A 20,100-nucleotide genomic window follows, 5' to 3' on the forward strand; every position below is an offset into this window, starting at 1 on the left:
ATAATTGCGGTGAGACAGTCACAATTCCTGAAAGCCGTTGACCATGGCCTCTGGCATGCTGAGGAGTACTGCAGACCTGGGCACATGGATAAGTCATGAAAATCTGCTGCATTACACAACACACAAATCGACCCGGCATGCAGGTAGATCGGTGAGACTAAACCGAACAGGCAGGGCCTCCACATTAGTGGGAACCGAATGGCTTCAGATTGGCAGGCCCCATCAATTATAGATACCCTCAGAAACAGCATGCAGTTTTGGCCCATCGCGGAAATCCATTCGTGTGGCCAGCTATTCATGAGCCACAGACATGTTGAAATGACACCATGGTGATCAATCCATGCAACAGATAACTTGTTCAAATACTCAAGAATCAATAATAATGACAATAGGTAGCAACTCCCTGTGAAGACAATTGCTGAGCAGTAGACAGGCAGGTAGGAAAGAATCACAGGGTCACAACCAAATTTTCAGCCACAGGTTTTGCCAGGAAAAAACATTCAGACAACTCGTGCACTGACGCCTCCAGCCACTGCATCTGAAAATCAGATCCAAACAAACCTCTCCTCAGCCTCACTGCCTCATCAGCACTGCTAGGCTAGTGGCAAGAAGTGGTGGCAGCACTAACTGCATGCTGAGGGGAGTGGTAGGAGAGAAGCAGTGGTAATAAGGGAGTGGCACACTTACTCAGCTGCACCCAGCCGACTACGATGTCCGACACCTCAGTAAACAAACCATTTCATCTACTGAGACAAAAATTACATTTTACCAGTGTTTTCCTTCAAATTTTCCTGGTAGGTTTGAAATTCCCTGATTTCCAGAACCTGTGGCAACCCTGATCTTACCCATCTATAGCATTTTCCTTCAAAATTTCTATCGTGCGAATCAACAGAACTACGGAAGAGATCCCATCCACATTTATCTACGCTCGGGGTGAGTGTAAAAAAGATCATTCAAAAGAAAATAATAAACTGTAGGGCCAAGCACGGAACTTTTGACCAAGACGACAGTGTCTCATTGGAGATGGTGCTGGAACAAAATGTACTTGTATATATGATGCTTTAAAACCTTGTGCCACAACTACAAAGGTCAACCACACTCTTTCCTTCACAGCACAACACAAACTAAAAACGCACATCCAGACACCCCATTTTAGCTGCAGGCCTCGAACATAGCATTTTTAAGTCGCCGAATTCCTTTTCGCACTTCCAAAATGGGAAATAAATAGCACAGTACTTACAATCTGCAGTGCACTTAACACCATGATTGGTCTTCTAAACAAGTTCCAAATCTGAGATATCTAGATGTTTGAATACATTATTACACTTTATGTACATGGAGATACAGCACTGGTAGGTAAACAAAAAGTAGCTACACAAGGTTCGTTCAAATAAAATTGAGCTAATGCATAAATAATATGCTTATAATGACAATCTTTAAGTTTTTCACCCAATGTAAATATAATAAAAACAATGTCCCATAGAAAATGAGTAACATGCTCTCATACCTACAAAAGAGATACTAGCCAATTGCCTTGAAATATTTCATTCTTCTTTAAATGGCAAATCAGGCTGACTGTATTTTGGCTTTTTGGAACTAATATACTGAGAACAAATGACATTGGACTTTCATTTTCTGACAAATCAATGAAACATTCTCAGTCTCATATCATCCTCTTTGTTGTACATGCACAAAACAAGTGATGTAACTTAAATGACCAAATTTTCCTCATGTATTAGGCAAGCCTATCAGACTGCTTGTATTTTATTCACTATGAAGAGAGGGCACACCTCCATTGCCTACTGGCCCATTTTGTATAAGTTTGAGCTCATTGTCCTCACTCTTAATAGTGTAATAAGGAAAGCTTATTATCAGTGTGCAACCAGCTTTGATCAATGATAGTGACACGCTTTACTTTCATTGTAAAATCATCCTAGAACTGATTGTTGTTTAGCAAATAATCACAAGATTTACATTAGTAATTACTAGGAGAAAGGAAACCATATGGATATGGTAATGGATTGAATGGAATGTGTAATTATGGCCATAATGAGATGTGAAATGGGTTGTATGACTAAGCCAGGAAAATCAAACGAAGCTCTTTGCAAGATTCAAGGACTGAAGTAAAGATCAGATGGATGACTTTCAAAATCCATGCAGGAGTATAACTACATTAATGCTTCAAAAAATCTAGGAGGCCTTTATCCAGCAGCACGTGTCAATTGGCTGATGACTCAAGACCTATTCCCCATCTGATGTAAAAAGATCTTTCATGAAAATATTCCACTTTATCTCATATTGCACTGTAAAGAACTTTATCAAATGTCTTCTGAAAAACATTTCGTAAAATCTTTGATGGTACATTAGTGTATTTTTATCATCTACACATATTACCAAAGGAAAGTCCCAGACCACATTTTTCTATCTGTATGTGTAGGCTAATCTCAGGAACTACTGTAATAGAGTTAGATACAGTTTTTTCACTAATAAAAACATTCACAAAGATTGTTCCTGTATGTAATTTATACCACTACATCAGACATGTTATCCATGTGAATTTGGAGCAGGTCACTAGTGTCTTTCAAGTGTGGTCCTAGCTTTTATGGAAGGTTGTTCACACTGTGCGATGGTGTCTATCTGTATCGTCCATTAATCCTCCTGATTCTACGTGATTAAGTCTTTTACATTAACTGTAAACTGCTTTCTAAGTAATGTGGGGCTTTTTTGGATTTATTAAAAAAACACCTGGTAATATTTGGTTGCACATCAAATATTTATAGGCAAGCAGACACACACCCGCTCCAATCGTAATGCCCTATAAAATCACAGTGCACTTTTACACAAAGTCAGATAAATATTCAAGTTGGTATTGAACTCTACTATTAGTGGACACAGTAAGCTGGACAAAGCCAGATAATCAAAGAAATGTATTCAGTTGACATGGAGACATTACAAAGTATAAACAGATTAAAACGAAGTACTGCCAATTCATGTTTACAACTTTGAGACAGCCATTACTCACAGCCTGTACATAATGCAAAAATTTTAGTGGCTTCATTACTGCAGTATGTTATTCTGTGCATAAAAATTAGGTTAACAAAAGTAAAATGGCTGAGGTCAGAATCTAACGAGTACAAAAACAAAATCTGCAACGGAAAAAGAAACTGCTCCTGAAATCTGTTAATTATCTCTAATTAATTAGTTTCACAGAAACTGAATGTGTTACTGAAACACTGGAATGTCAGTATTCCTGGCAAGTTGTGTCACATAGACCGTAAATACATACCAGCTCACAAAAAAATGAAGTCATATTTTGATGAACAGATTCTACAGTAAAACTAGTTGCATCACCACACTGTAAAAAAAGTGTTTAATATTGAATTTAAAGGGCAAGAGAATGGTTGGGGTTTCTAATTGTATACTACTTAGAAAATTTACAAAAAATGGAAAGCAAGTAAAATAAAATAACTGAAGGTACAATAAGAGTAGATGAGAGATCCCAGCTTGCTCTTTCCTGTACAAGTGAAGAAAGTTCCAAAACCTTTAATTGTTTTCTGTACTTCATGTGGGCACAAACAGGAATTTTACTTGCAGAGGTTAGGACTAAAAGTCACTCTTGTCTCAAGTTTTCTCTAATTTTCCCACTGATACTATTTTAACAACAATGTTAGATTTACAACTGAGTGTGCTGTGAATCAACAGGTACAAATATATCTGCTTTTTTTCAGGGAATGCCAAGTAAAAAACTGGCCAACACACAAAACTACATGCAATAAACTTTCTGAATCATTCCAGAAATTGAGTGTGAATTAATTGCAGGTATCACCACTGCAACAAAAGTAAATGCTTTACCTTGTAATTTGCATATACTAACAAAATATATGTTTTCAACCAAACAGCCACATATGGACTGCTACGAAGACATTTTACATGCCATTTATTTAGCAGGATTTTTGGTGTAGCAATGAAACAAAATGCATTTTTTTGTTTTGTTTTAATACATCCTTTGTACAAAAAAATATTTTATGGTTCTCTCGTTTGCTTAAGATATTCTTTCAGGACATCATATGCTTGAGTCTCTTCACCGTAATCCTGAAACAAAATGTTTGTGCACTGAAAAGTACATACCTTTTGCTTAACATAGATACATAAGACATAATTATCGAATACTTCAGAAAGGCTTTCACAGCACATTGTATATATTTGGGTAACACCTCAGAAGAGGGAGCCGCCTTCAGATCATCATTTCATTATACCTTACTGTATTTCTTTATGTACTAAGTATGGTGATTAAGTGCTTGTAATGGCTCTAACTAATGTAAATTTACTGAATCAATAAAAAAACCACGACAGTGGTTAGTACATAAGTAAGACAATAACATGAATACATATCTTATTTACATTTTCAATCCTTAAATGTATCTCCATCTCCACAGTATTTACATCATCTAAAATTATTCACTCATTTTTAATATACTACATTACAAGAAAGGCATAGATCATAGAACAAATTTATGAAAATGGTATAAATATTACCTTAATCAAATTGTGGTTTAAAACCAAGATCATGGTCTACTGTCACTCTTGACACAATAAATAATGAACTACACTTTATCTAGGATTGGACATTAATGAAAAAGAAAATCAATAATGTCCTTTTCAATGGATGTGTAAGTGATTTACAGAAACACCTATGTATATGGAATCTAAAATATTTAAACCATCCAACAAAGTATTTGCATAAAATGTCTTTACTGATTTTCTACAAATAAAAACTTTCTGTATAGTTTACAATAGCTTCATTCAACAATGCTGTTCACCTGAGGATTTGCCAACCATCTACAAAAAAATTCTAAAACTCTACAACCAGAATTCAGAGTTCTCAAAATCTGCATCAAGAAAAACATTCATACCTATTCTGCCCACAAGCATTTGCTATTACTGTGGCACCCAAACACCATCTCCAGGAAACATGTAATTCCAAACATTGGGAAGTCCACATTGGAATGTTAACAATACTATGAAAAGGATAGAGTGCTATGACAACTTGCACATGCACAATAAACACACTTACACACACAGCTTTTGGCCAAAGCCTTGTTTAGAAAATCAGCAGCATCTCTCTCTCTCTCTCTCTCTCTCTCACACACACACACACACACACACACACACACACACACACACACACACACACACACACACACACACACACACACACACACCAGCCATTCTGCCCAGAGTGGGCATAGACAGCAGTAATGCATGCACACAGTGTTGGCTTTTTCCTTGCTTCTATGAATGTGTGAGCGCGCGCCCATTTTTATTTTTGAAGAATGTGTAACAGTCCTTTCATTGTCTGTCTACAACTCAACATCACTTCTTTACACTGTGGCAACTTGTCCTCCTCATTGTATTGTAAACATGAAATTCTGTTTCTTGGCCAACACGAAGAATGCACACCTGATAAGACAGGACTGGAAAGGAGCCTACTCAAGACTCATTTAAACAATTGCTGTTCATATTAACAAAATTGCTTCCCTCTGCAGCCTGCAAGCACACATTGAAGTAGTCAGAGGATGACACTGTACTTATGGCACTTGAGAGATCTTCACAGACTTACAGTTTCGATGACTGTAACCAGTGTTGAATGAACAAATGTGTATAGGGAAGTATAAATGAAAGAGACAGATCACATACAGACAGCAATTTCACTACTGCAGAAAGTGATGCAAGCAATCAAGACAACCTGCCCACCTAAACACTGACAAAATGTTAATTTACTCAATAAAACCAGAAAACAAATTATATGATAAAACATGAAACACTTTAAAGACCAGTAAAATATTGAAACAAATATATAGCGCATTACTGACACAAAATTGTCAGATTCCCTAACATTAGTACTCAAATACTACATTTCTTCAACATAAAAGAAACTTCATGCTCAAAACTAAGCACAAAACATTTTAGATTTATGTCAAAAGGTGTATGGAAGTTACTTTATATGAGTATCTTCAACTCTTTCACTTACATAACCTGAACACAGAACAATATGGCAAAGCCTAAACATACAATTTCTGATAAGGTACTGATTCTATGGTAATAACAATGTGATAAAGTTGTGTCCTTCACCAAAGTTAAAACAGATCTCTCACTTTTCCAACCCTATAGTCTGCAAGGACTCTGTCCGTGTGTGTGTGTGTGTGTGTGTGTGTGTGTGTGTGTGTCCTGCAATAAGGAGACCTGTAACTTCATGCTGAACACAAGCAGTGAACAGTAAGGCAAGTAAAACCACAAAGAAAATCACATTGCAGATAACTACAAACTCTACGTTTGAATCAAACTATGAACCATGATGAGCCTAATTTCATTCATTGTCGAAATCAGAGGTAATTACACTATGTGATCTCATTCCAGACCACAGACCACTCAATGCAACTTCATAATCCAAGTGAAAACCAATGTCATGCTTTTCATGTTAGGAAGAAAAGTGATACACTACAGGCTTGAATTGCTAACAAATCTACTATACTAACATTGCTAATTTTCTCTGTTGCTTCCCAAATATGTCTCGTCCACCTACAACTGTTCTTCATTCAACCTAATGGACTATTTTCTAATATACCTTACAAGAGAAAACATCACATCTAAGTAGTCTGATGCCACACCCAAACAATAGGTGCACACAGATTGCACCTGCTACTCAGTTGCCAAATTCCCTTCTATGCACTGTACATCTCAATTATCAATCCAGTCTCAGTAACAACACAGCATCCATGTTTGGGGTTATTTTACCATGACTGGACTTCCATCTGAGGAATTCAGATTTCAGCAAAGGCCAGTAAACAGGCCATCTACGTTAAAACATCCTCAACATTATTTTTACAACAGTCTTGGTCAAACAGGAAACACTGTCTTTTCACAAACTGCCATTGACAAATACACATTCTGGCACTCTCAACAAATTCATTGAAAAAAATGTGTGTAACATTACCTTCACAACAACACAGGAGCATCCAACAACTTTTCGAGCTTTCCCAGAACTGTCTATTTTGCAAAGCCCAGCCCATTCACCCAGCTTCTTGTTGTTATCCACTTTGATAAGAGGAATCTGGTGTTCATTACATAGGGCTTGAACCAGTTTCTTATACATTGGTTCATCACAATTTTCAGCGAGAACACACAGCAGTGCCTGTCGCCTGTAATTCACAATAAAGTATTAGTTTTCAATACTACAGAAAAGCCACATAATAAATTGAATATCAAATGCCATCAGAAAGGTTCTCTCTACATTTACTGTAATTTTTTGGGTAACACTTCACTTCAGAAGAGGGAGACCTTTTACTTTCATCACTGGCACAAAAAAAGCTCACTTACAGAATATAGTGTGGATCTGATAAACACAATTTAAACATAAAACTAAAACAACATTAACGTGCTTTGGAGTGTTCTTATAAAGACAACAGGTCACAAAACTACACTCAGAGCAGATAGAGACCACAAATATTAACATAAGAATCTTAAGTGTTTGTTTCAAATTCTGCAGCTTTCTGTTATTCCCTGCAACAATATTACAATTTATTACAATCACAAACCTCTTCAAAAACAGTCTACAATAACTGTTTCATTTTTACCACTATGCTCTAAAAATGGTTCAATGATTGTTTTCCACTGTATGGGAGCAAAAGGAAGATAAAGGTTTAATGTCATGGCAATTGTGAAATTAGAAAAGCAGCACAGCCCAAATACCTGATAATGGGATAACTGGAGCCTGAGCACACACTGTAATGGAGCAAGGATGACAAACAAAGCTGGCAGTATTATTTCAAAACCTGATTCACAAAAACTATAGAAACCTAAATCTAGATGGCTGGACATAAATTTAGTATGGCGTAATGGCCATAGTATCTTCTCGGATAAAATATTTGGAAAGTAAAATATGCCAAATACAGAATTCTTGACAGGGACAACTCAAGATTATAACTCTAAATCATTTCATGAAATAGGTAGGTTAGAGAACTTACAAAACGAAACAGTTTGAAGTTAAATATTGTGGGAATTACTGAAGTGCAGTGACAGGAAGAATGGGATTACTGGTTTGGTCAATACAGGATTAAAAGCTGCACCGGACAACTGTTGAATCTCACGCAGTTAATTGAAACTGGGTTTGAAGCTCTAAAAGCGACAGGGGTGGTATTTGTCAACGACTTATCAGCGACCTATGACACTGTCAACCACCAGCTACTACTACTACTACTACTACTACTACTACTACTACAGGTACACAATATAACCTACAATTCTGGCCTAACTGGGTTCATCACAGCAATTCTGAAAAACCTAATTCTCTGTTGACTTTCAAGTGCATGGAAACTACAGAGAAACGGTCTTCCCGAGGAAGCAGTATGGCTCCAATCCTACTCATAATGTATACAAATGACCAACCTGTGACCCCAACATCTAAAGTTTCATGTATGCTGCTGATCTTGCTCTTGCCACTCAGAGCTCAGGCTTTTAATAACTGGAGAAGACCCTGACAAATGCCCTTGAAGATCTATTAATATACTATAGTATAAATCAGCTTAAACCAAACCCCTCAAAGACTCAAGTGTGTGGTTTTCATTTGAGAAATAGGAAGGCTACTCGTAAACTGATGATATGGTCAGAAGTTGAGTTGCAACATTTCTACACTCCAAAATACCCAGGTCCGACACTGGACAGATCTTACTTTCAATAGAATGCACTGCATGAATAGCAAGTTGAAATTTTCCACCATGAATAATCCGTTAAGAAAACTGGCCACATCACAGTGATGTAGTCAACCTGAAACCATCTGAACGTCTGCACTGGCATCAGCCTACTCTGCAGCAGAGTTTGGTATAATTCATCACCTGCCAAACAGGCAAATGTCGCTTTTAATGACACCTGCAGAATTATAACAAGTAGGTTGAAACCGGCTCCTGCCTTACAGGAATAACACAACCTCCCATTTGAAGAGAAACTGCAGAAAATAAATAAATAGGAATCATCCTCTGTACGGACATAAACTGAATTTCACAGCGGTTGAAGTCAAGGAAGAATTTCCTTAGAACATCAGAGGCACTACCACTCCTGAAATTGCCAGGGTGCAACATTGAAGGGATAAGACTTCCCTTCTCTCTAGTTGGAAAAGAATTTCTGAAACTCTGCCTCCAGGAAATGGTGAGGAATGAATGATCTGGAAATCTTTGAATGGTCTGAGATCAGAAGTGGGCGCATCAAGGTTTAACCTGGCAACAGAAAACAACACTAACAAGGGAACCTCCCCATCGCACCCCCTCAGATTTAGTTATAAGCTGGCACAGTGGATAGGCCTTGAAAAACTGAACACAGATCAATTGAGAAAACAGGAAGAAGTTGTGTGGAACTGTGAAAAAATAAGCAAAATATGCAAACTGAGTAGTTCATGGGAAGATATGCAACATCAAGGACATTGGTAACGAAGGAGCGCCGTAGTCTCGTGGTAACGTGAGCAGCTGCGGAACGAGAGGTCCTTGGTTCAAATCTTCCATCGAGTGAAAAATTTAATTGTTTTATTTTCAGTTTATGTGACAAACTCTTATGTTTTCATCACTTTTTTGAGAGTGATTATCACATCCACAAGAAAACCTAAATCGGGCAAGGTAGAAGAATCTTTTTACCCATTCGCCAAGTGTACAAGTTAGGTGGGTCGACAACATATTCCTGTCATGTGACGCACATGCCGTCACCAGTGTCGCATAGAATATATCAGATGTGTTTTCCTGTGGAGGAATCGGTTGACCTATGACCTTGCGATCAAATGTTTTCGGTTCCCATCGGAGAGGCACGTCCTTTTGTCTAATAATCGCACGGTTTTGCGGTGCGGTCGCAAAACACAGACACTAAACTTATTACAGTGAACAGAGATGTCAATGAACAAACGGACAGATAATAACTATGCAAGAATAAAGAAAGTAAACTTTTCACTCGAGGGAAGACTTGAACCAAGGACCTCCCGTTCTGCAGCTGCTCACGAGACCACGGCGCTCCTGGGTTTCTGGTGTCCTAGATGTTGCATATGTGGCCCATGGACTACTCAGTCTGTATATTTTGCTTATTTTTTCACAGTTCCACACAACTTCTTCCTGTTTTCTCAATTGATCTGTGTTCAATTTTTCAAGGCCTATCCACTGTGCCAACTTATAACTAAATCTGAGGGGTGTGCGATGGGGAGGTTCCCTTGTAAGTGTTATCATGGAGAAGTCCAGATTGTCCAGCACATGCTTCAGTGTCAACTGAAAATGGACTGGAAGTGGCCAAATTTTGGTCAAAGACTAATATGACATGTTATCTGTGCACCTATATATGTTTCTGAAATAAAACAAAAAGAAAAAGATATGGTTAAACTATGTAGCCTACTACAAACAGTACAGTGAACACCACCACAGTGAAGAAAAACTTTGAGTCAAGATCAGGGCTAGCAGCAGAAGTCACAGCAGTGTTTATGTATTGCTCATAGGTTGGCAACACGTCAGTTTGGCAGAGCCATTGGGATAATTCTTTGACATAACCAATGAGAGGTGAGAGAAGTGGCAATTTACTTCTAGCCTCAAAATTGAAACCATTGCCTTGTTTGTTGTTTCTCAGTTTGTTAGTGAGTCTGGAGAGAAATATTTTGTGATTATGCCAGCAAGTGCTATAAAGAAGACTGTTGCCAGTGAATGTCTTGTGGATTAATTGCAGGGACATGAACATGTATCAAATGGGGTGGTGAAATGAACACAATCTATATGAGGGAGCACACTTAAGTGTATCAACAATTTAACAAAAAAACAACAACACTGATCCACCAATATTGCACCCTTTCTTCCGAACGTATTAGTTCAAAACATGTCTACCTGCTGCTATTGCATTGGCTGCATAAACAGCTGACATACATTCTTTTGGTCCCACCATACCTCATAAATGTTGACAACATTCCTGTACAAAACATGTAAGTACACCATTGGCCCTTTTCTACCTTTACCCATCTGTTGTAGTGCAAATTTACGTGTCAACTCAATCCACAGGCAAGTAGCTTGAAAGAATATATGACAACGAGAAAGAAATTATTCAGACAATTTAATTGTGAAGCTTGACAAATTCAGTAGTAGAACAAGGGAAAGAAGGTAATTTAATTATCACTAATACTTACTTTCACGAAAAAATTTTATACACAGAAGAGACCTGAGTATATGGAAGATTTCTAGTTGGGAGATCACTCACCGAAAAGCACAAGCATTGAATTGTCAATAAGCAAAAAAAGAAAGCAGACATGCTAGTTTTTGGAGTTATCCTATGACAAGCTGGAAAAAAAGAAAAACACCTAAGCCCCTACATGCCAGCATTTCAAACACTTCACACTACTTCTGTTTGGTGTGTGATCTCCTTCAATCTTAAATATTTACTTTCTACAAGAACTTTCCTATAACATTTTTATAATGGTAAGAGGATTTTAAACGGTGAAATATTTCCATGGGCGCATTTGATCGCTGTTCATAATTTATTGGTTATGACCTGCAGAGTGAAACTGAAGAAATTGCAAAAAGATAGGAAATTAAGGGGATGGGACCTGGATAAATTGAAAGAACCAGAGGGTGGTGGTTCCAGAGGGATCAGGCAATGCTGTACTGAAATAAGGGAAAGGACTACAACAGAAGACAAATGGCTAGAACTAAGAGATGAAATAGTGAATGCAACACGGGATCACATGAGTAAAAAAACAAGACCTAGTAGGAGATATTGAATTAACTGATGAAACAGGAAAACAGAAAATACAGCAAATTAAACTGTTGAACGGACCGACAAAATTCAAAATGGCTACAAGTAAAATGCAAGGCTGTAGAATCTTGCACAACTAGGGGAAAGGTAGATGTCACCTACAGGAAAATTAAACACACCTTTTGAGTAAGAACAAGCAACTGAACGAATATCGAGCTCAGGTAAGAATCCAGGCCAGTATTAACAATACTATGCACATGCGGGATACAGATGTAGGCCAGTGAGTAAAAATGTCATTTAGTCTAAAAAATTGGCACATCACTGTGCCACTGTTTCCTGTATTCCTCTGGTAAGAACCCTCTCACACTAACAGCATGCCAGTTCCCACAGCACAAAGGCATTTAAATAGTTGCTGGAAGTCTGTGGGCTATGTATGTAGCCCTCGCAAGCGTTCATGAAGTTCAATTTCTAATTGGATACGTTTCGAAACTGGGTAAACATGGTCATTACTGTAACAATACTACAAAATGCTATACATTTGTTGTTTGTATCAGGGTGGGCATAAAATGATAACTGGATCCTCCTATCGCCCACCACACTTGCCCCCTGATGTAACCAAAAACTTTCGAGAAAACAGTCCACTTGCATGAAAGTTACCCAATCATACTGCAATCATCGGTGCAGACTTTAGTCATTCCACATTTAATTGGGAAGATTACAGTTTTGTTAGTGGTGGGCATGATAGAATATCCTGGGAAACTTTACTAAATGCCTTCTCTGCGAACTACCTAGAACTGATAGTTATGAACCTCACTCATGATGGAAACATATTGCATCTAATGGCAACGAACAGACCTGACCTCTTTGAGGATGTCCACATCAAAACTGGTATCTGTGACCATGATGGGGTTGTGGCAACAATGACCACCAAAGTGTTAAGGACAGCTTAAACAAGAATAAGATATACATGTTCAATAAGCTTTTTAAAAAAACATCAGTGGTGTCACATCTCAATGGGGAATTTGTAGCTGGGCACAACATGTACAGGAACTACAGCTGAAGTTTAGAAGAATAGCTGACCACACATTAGATAGCCATGTACCCAGTACAACAGTCCAGTCCAACTTAAAAAAAAAAAAAAAAAAGCAAAACATGGGGAAATAAGACAGAAATGTTGAATGAAACACATTTGGCTGCTAAGAGAGCAACCGCTATCTTCAATTAATACCACAGCAGAATATTGTCAACTGATCTTCCACATAACCCAAAGAAAATCAGGTCATATGTGAAAACTGTTAATAGCACCAAAGTTAGTGTCCTGCCCCTTGCAAATCAGACAGGAACTGAAATTGAGGGCAGCAAAGCAAAACCTGAAATGCTTAACTATCTTTTCCAATGTTCTTTTATAAAGAAAACCCAGGAGAATAATCCCAATTAAAATTTTGTACCTATGAAAAGGTGAATGAAATAAATATTACTGGCGTGATGTTGAGAAACAGCTGAAATAATTAAAAATGAACAAAGCTCCAGGCCCCAGTGGAATCCCGTCAGATTCTATACTGAATTTGTGAATGCCCAGCTCTTGGTAAAAGGTATAGGTCACACCAGGGTGTATACATGGACAAGGAAAAAAATTCCAGATTTCCTGGTTGAAAATATGCTTTTTCTGTGTTAAGTGACAGTATACTTTTCCTCGGCACTGTAAAACTTATCAATCCTTAGAACGTTTATGGTTTTCTACACAGACTTAGAATTTGCCGGCACTTTAGAACACGAAACCCAGGGGGGAAATAAACACGTATTGGAAAGATCTTTGATGTGCAGCAACATGTACGCTGCATTTTTCCGTGTTACGGAGGTATAAATTCTAATTCCATCGAACACTGCATGTTACTTTCCGAAGCAATGAAATTGAGATTGCGATGGGCTTTTGTGAGCCAGTCATAGCTCATGTCACGTGATCTCACCAGCTGATGACAGCATAGGACACATGATGTAGTCAACCAATAGCAAGTTCACTTAAGTAGCGCGAACACACAAAAAAGAAAAGTTAATGGTGGAAATTAATCGACAGTGTTGCTACAAGAAAAACAAAGCTTTCACAAATAATATTCGTCTCTAAGATTAATAAGCTGCAAGAGAAGCTAAGCTTCCACATATAATGCTGATCTTTTTGCGCTTGTTACACTTTAAGAAACATCACACAATGTGCCAGTAAAATTTTTAACAACATAAATGTCTGATCTTCTGGGCTCTAAATTCTTCTAGATGGTCGTCCTCAAAGAGTTGATTTTTGAATGAGAGTCCAATAAATGCTCTGATCTAAGAAATTCATCGTACGTTCTCGCACATAGTTCATCTTGCGTAAAAGGAAATTTACTTTGAAAGTGCGTAAAAGGAAATTTACTTTGAAAGTAACACTTTTCAAATCATCATTCGGAATATTTTCCTGTGACCTGCTAGAAATTGGTTCGTTTCAGCAGTTGCCAGAGAGCGCCAGATAACAGGTGTCACTGCGCCTGCGCAGCTACGATGATGCAGGAAGCCCGCATGTTCGTACGCGTAAAGCATTAAAAGATCTTGCATTATGTCATAAAAGAAACAAGGCATCAGAGGATACTTCAGGAGCATCGGAATTTCGTGAACCATACTAAAATGCATAATACGGCTTAAAGTGCATAATCGTATGTCCAGATTCGGATGTAAATTTTCTAGAGTCCAGTACTCTATTACCTCATGTTTGGTTCATTATTATTGCACAATTCCATACGAGCTAGAAGTTGGAAAACGTGCTCTTGAAATGCAGCGAACAGTTTAAACTAGCCAACAGTGTGAAATTAAACACTTCGTTTCAAATAAATTGACTGCTTCAGCGCATAAGATTAATAAAAGCAAATCTCTTTAGCAAACAGACAAATATAACTTCATTGTTCTGCAAGGCGATTAATGCTTGGACTGTCAGAAAGGTGGAAATAAAACCTGAAACTAACAACATATTTTAGCCTTCCGTAATTATGCGAACATATTTTAATTCATTTGGTAGCTCCCGGCCACAGATGAGAGCAATAACCGAAGAGGAAACAGCAAAATCACTAAATGTAAACACAGGTCACATGGAGACTACCCACCTCCCCACTACAACTCAGACTGCTCTGGGCATCAGCCCCGGATCTACGATTTCCGAACAGGAGCAAATTAGATAGTGACACCAAGCCACACATCTGTAGCCAAAAGCAGGAGAAGGTACTATTCACATGTGACAACTGCGCAAGCGCAAGAGCCCGCCCACAACTGCTCAAATGAATCTAATGTAAACAGCTCTCATGTCACACTCATCAGAGGCAATTTGTTGTTAGGGAGCACTGCATATTCTTCCTAAAGCCTTTGACACACTTTGGTTGGCAGACACTTGTATGAGCACAGTGTTTTGTTGTTGTTTGTATATGGCACATTTCCTTTGCGACTCAAGTCGCATTTTCGTTTTTTTTCCTCCCTCGTTCATGTTTTGTTGCTGCAGTATTATTCTGTAAAAGCGGGATACAGTAATATCCTTCAATAGAGTATTGCTTCTTACCAGTCAAGATCACAAACATTTAACTGGTAACTAAAACAATGAAAAATTCCCGGAATTCTAAAAAATTCCCAGGTTTCTCCCGGTTTTCTCCTGGCCGAAAAAATTCCCGGGTTTTTCCCGGATCGTATACACCCTGCACACTCATCTACAAGAAGGGTAGTAGTAGTGATCCACAAAACTACCATACAATAACCTTGACATCAGTTTGTTGCAGAACCTTAGAACATATTTGGAGCTCAAACATGAGGTATCTTGACCACCTCAATGCCAACAGCAAGGATTTCAAAAACACGTGAAACCCAACTCGCACTTTTCTCACGACACACTGAAAGCTTTGGATCAAGGCCAATCAGTAGATGCTGTAGTTTTTGATTTTTGAAAAGCATTTGACTCCGTATGACACACTTATTGTCAAAATTACGATCATATGGGGGTATCAACTAAAATTTGTGACTGCACTGAGGACATTTTGTTAGGGAGGACAGCATGTTATGCTGAATGGAAAGTCGTCGTCAGATGTAGAAACAACTTTGACTGTGCCACAGGAAAGTGCATTGGGATTCTTGCTGTTCATGTTGTTATAATGACCTGCAGACAATAGTAAAATCAGGATTTTTGCAGATGATGCAGTTACATATAACAACATACTATCTGAGAGAAGCTGCATAAATATTCAGTCAGATCTTGATAAGATTTCAATGTGGTGCAGATTGGCAACTTGCTCTAAATGTCCAGAAATGTAAAATTCTGCACTTTACAAAACAAAAAAACAGTATCCTACACCTATAATATCAATGAGTAACTGTTGAGATCGGCCAACTAGCACTAATATCTGTGTGTAGCACTTTGTAAGGGTATGAAATGGAATGTTCACATAAGCTAAGTCATGGGTAAAACAGATGGCAGACTTCATTTTATTGATAGAATAACAGGTTCAGTTTATTGATAGAATACTGGGGATGTTCAATCAGCCTAAAAAGGAGATTTGTAACCAATCACTTGTGCAACCCATACTAGAATATTGTTCAAGTGTGTTGGACCCATACCAAATAGGGACTAATACAGGATATTGAACATATACAGATAAGTAGCATGAATGGTCACAGGTTTGTTTGATCGGTGAGAGTGTCACAGAAATACCAAAAGAACTGAACTGGCAGACACTTTATGAAGAACGTAAACCATCCCAGAAATACTTTTAAAAGTTTCAAGAACCAGCTTAATCTGATGACTGGGAATATGCTACAATTTACTACATATCACTCACATAGGGATCATGAGGATAGGACTAGAATAATTCCTGCACACACACGGAAGCATTCAATCGATCATTCTTCCCACACTCCATACATTAATGGAACAGGAAGAAACTAATAACTGTTAAAATGGGACACCCTCTGCCATGCACCTCACAGTGGTTTGCAGAGTACAGATGTAGAGTGCATTACTGCAGTTCTGATTTCTTATTGTAGGTATTGGACTCTTAGAAAACAGTTTATATAGGCGAACAAATTTAAAGATGTCACAAAAATCAATTAAAAGGCACCTTAGAACATTTTTTAGTCCACTACCAGTTTGGGCTTTTGATAAAATGTGCAGACAATACTTTGTTTCTAGAAACAGTCGCCAATTGCCTTCCTTCCATGCAGTTTTACAATTTTGTCAATATGGTGGTCATAAATGTGACATGTTACATGCGTAACTAAAATGAAAGGCATCAGCTGTTATCACCTGCAAGAAATCAGATTGTTGTGCTACAGAAGAAAGCTGAAGATTATTAGTTGGGTAAACCATGTAATGAATGAAGTATTGAATCAAATTGGGGAGGAAAGAAATTAGGGGCACAACTGGCTAAAACAAGGAGACTGATTGATAGGACACACTGTGGCAGCAAAGAAATGCCAATTTGTTAGCGAAGGAACTTCTCTTCAGACTGAAGGCCATGTCAGGGATATGCTACATAACTTGCCTCATTCCCTTCCCATTTATTGCTATCCTTTCATGTGCTCCAACTGTGTAGATTGCTTCCTGTACAAAATCGAACAGTATGTGTCTGGTGAATAAGACATCACAAATATGTCACAGCTGTTAACTTCAAACATAAAAAACATGCCAATAATGCTAAGGAAACACCTGTTCAACTGCAATCTATTGTTTGAAAAACAAACAGAAAAATGGAAAATAGAAACACGTAAACAAATCTGATAATTTATAATGAACATTTCTTTGAACAATACACTGGAAATATGTGTTTACAACTATCAACGATGATCGACATTATTTTGGAAATCATTTTACGAGTATCAGCTTCGAGCCGCTCCGCGATGTTTATACTCGTTACCGACTCTAAAGTAAATATGTGGTGCGCCGCAGTAATAAGTATTCATGGTGAATAGTATAATGTTGATTGACGAGCGGTGTTGTGCGTGGTGTGTGATATATGAGCGAAAAGAATCTACCTAGTCCTAGTGACTCGCCATCCACTTTCGTTTCACTTCCATGTCGCACCAATGTATTAAATCTTCGGAAGTACAACGAGGTTGCTCCAAGAAAAAGGAGGTGGGAGGTGCTGCTGTGCCAGGAACCGATGTTAAACTTTCGCTCCGAACTCCCTTTGCAAAGTAGCCTTCTTAAAAATATATACATAAAAGAAATAAACGTTCAGCATGTATCCATAATTACAAACTAACTTGCGATGTGAGTGTAAAATGACTCGTTCCACATCATTACGATTTATCGTGCATAATTATCCATGGAATACGAAACTAACTAGTGCGCGATTAGTACTGATTAAACACGAATGACGCAAACACTGAGAAAGTATTCCCAACATCTGCACCATAAAACACACACACACACACACACACACACACAAGCACATCGCACGTGTGGTCCTCGATTAAACTCTGGCAAGAAAACAAGTACACACTTTCTCATACACGAACGGCAAGTTACAAGACATAGACCTATATGATACCTCTGCGAACAACATTGGTATTCACGACGAAATCTGTACAAGATATTGTTCCAAGTCTCCGGTCAGCTGTTAAAAATACAAATAATTTTATACTTACTTGTCTAGTGCTTTAGCCGCTTCGTGAAGACCATGCGCTAGCGTTCCACTAGTTAATGCAGTTTTCAGAACTTCTTGAAGAGCAGTGTTTATGTCCATTCCTCCGGCAACGGGTGCCGCTGAAGGGACATCATCGCTGACAACAAAATATTGAGGCAATTAAAGAAAAATCCAAGTTTCCACATCAGAGGATGAAAAAGATCATTAAAAGCCATGTGCAAAGAAACAGTCAACACTATTTACACTTACGTATCAACGTCCGACATCACGTGTTTATGAGACGATCTGGATAATGAATATTTAACTCCTCACGGCGTCACTAAAATATAAAACGCTATTAGTAGTAGTTATATTACGGATGCTTAAACCTCAAAGACAAATAAATTGGATATTCACAACGTGGTCAGTACTAACACTTACACGACGCCTTGCACACCCCAGAAAGGAAGACATCAAAGATTACAACACAGAAGTTTCAAATACCAAAGTAGCGTCAATCGATAGTATATGCCAGCTTCACACATGCAACAAAAGTGTCGCCACAACTAATTCCATACAGCAATCTAAAATAACAGTCGCGCAACTCTAATGCCATAATCTGCATTGTGGCATTAATCTCCGCCCATATTTTTTTCAATTGACTCCACGAAGAAAGCTGTGCATCTATGTTGTGTGGCGTCCTGTGTGATCAACAGCACACAGTGTAACTACACAAAGGCTGTTTATGAATAGGCCAACGACTCCAACTGTTCGAACAATTTACATCGTAGTTAAGGAAATCTCGGTTTCTGTTGAGATCTTTTGCATGTCCTACGATCTAATGACTCTTGTCGGTACACAACGACCCGTCTCAGAATTTTAATGCTATGCGAGTTTTAATAAAAAATAACTGCGGAACCCAGAATGAAATGCCTTCTAGAGTGCAGCCCTCGCGTAACAACGACATCTAATAAATAACTAAAATGTCCCAAACATGATTCTGTCCAATTCTCCAGGTTTCGTCCGTCACGCTATCTTGTGGCAACCTATGTTACTACCTCCAAGACAGGGCTTCTCTCTGTAATACATTTCCCATTTCACAATTACAGTCATTTTATTACGATCTTTTTCGTTAGTTTGGCATTTAATTATTCATTACCTGCTCTTGATTGATGTCGCTGTCTTGTTTTCAAACTGATTAAAATCTGGTAACGTTGTTATGTGTTACGATATTGTAGTGCCGGTGTTACTTTGATGGTGCACTGCGACGAATACAGCCGTTACTAAACACGTCAGATGAATTCTCAATTGCGAATAATGACTACCATCAGCTGTAGAATGGAATGACGACAAATTGCGAATAATGACTACCATCAGTTGTAGAATGGAATGACGACAATGAAAATTTGTGCCAGACCGGAACTCGGACCCGGATCTCCCGCTTATCACGAGCGGTTGCCTTATCATTTGGCTATCTGTACATGAATCACAGCCAGACCCAAAGTTTCATATAAGCGAGAAATCCGGGTTCGAGTTCCGGTCTCGCACAAATTTTCATTGTCGTCATTCATTCTACAGCTGATGGCAGTCATTATTCGCAATTGCGAGGAGTGGCCGCGCGGCTTGAGGCGCCATGTCACGGATTGCCAAATGATGTCCCTCTCGCCGGTGATTCGAGTCCTCCCTCGGGCATGTGTGTGTGTTGTTCTTAGCG

The 20,100-nt window shown here is 38.4% G+C and overlaps 2 protein-coding genes across 3 annotated transcripts in view; one reads left to right on the forward strand and one right to left on the reverse strand.

Annotated features, from left to right (window-relative positions):
- The window catches only part of LOC124802795 (zinc finger MYND domain-containing protein 10), a 97,622-nt gene extending 93,372 nt beyond the window's left edge, over positions 1–4,250 (forward strand). Inside the window, exon 10 of the mRNA XM_047263797.1 lies at positions 3,729–4,250. Within this exon, the coding sequence (XP_047119753.1) occupies positions 3,729–3,813 (85 nt within the window). The 3' untranslated portion in view covers positions 3,814–4,250. The remainder of the gene's footprint in view (positions 1–3,728) is intronic.
- Positions 3,978–18,900, reverse strand: LOC124802796 (40S ribosomal protein S12). Of its 2 annotated transcripts, none has more exons than XM_047263798.1 (5): positions 18,822–18,900; positions 18,657–18,726; positions 18,409–18,543; positions 6,995–7,199; positions 3,978–4,092 (listed from the first exon to the last, which is right to left on the reverse strand). In XM_047263798.1, the coding sequence occupies exons 2-5, from the start codon at positions 18,671–18,673 to the stop codon at positions 4,024–4,026; spliced, it is 426 nt and encodes a 141-aa protein (XP_047119754.1). In that variant the 5' UTR covers positions 18,674–18,726; positions 18,822–18,900; the 3' UTR covers positions 3,978–4,023. The 2 variants fall into 2 exon arrangements, with proteins under 2 accessions (XP_047119754.1, XP_047119755.1); XM_047263799.1 differs by having other exon boundaries at positions 18,828–18,880.
- Positions 18,901–20,100: the final 1,200 nt, after the last annotated feature.

The sequence above is a fragment of the Schistocerca piceifrons genome, chromosome 6 (assembly GCF_021461385.2).
Source record: "Schistocerca piceifrons isolate TAMUIC-IGC-003096 chromosome 6, iqSchPice1.1, whole genome shotgun sequence".
Lineage (NCBI taxonomy): Eukaryota > Metazoa > Arthropoda > Insecta > Orthoptera > Acrididae > Schistocerca > Schistocerca piceifrons.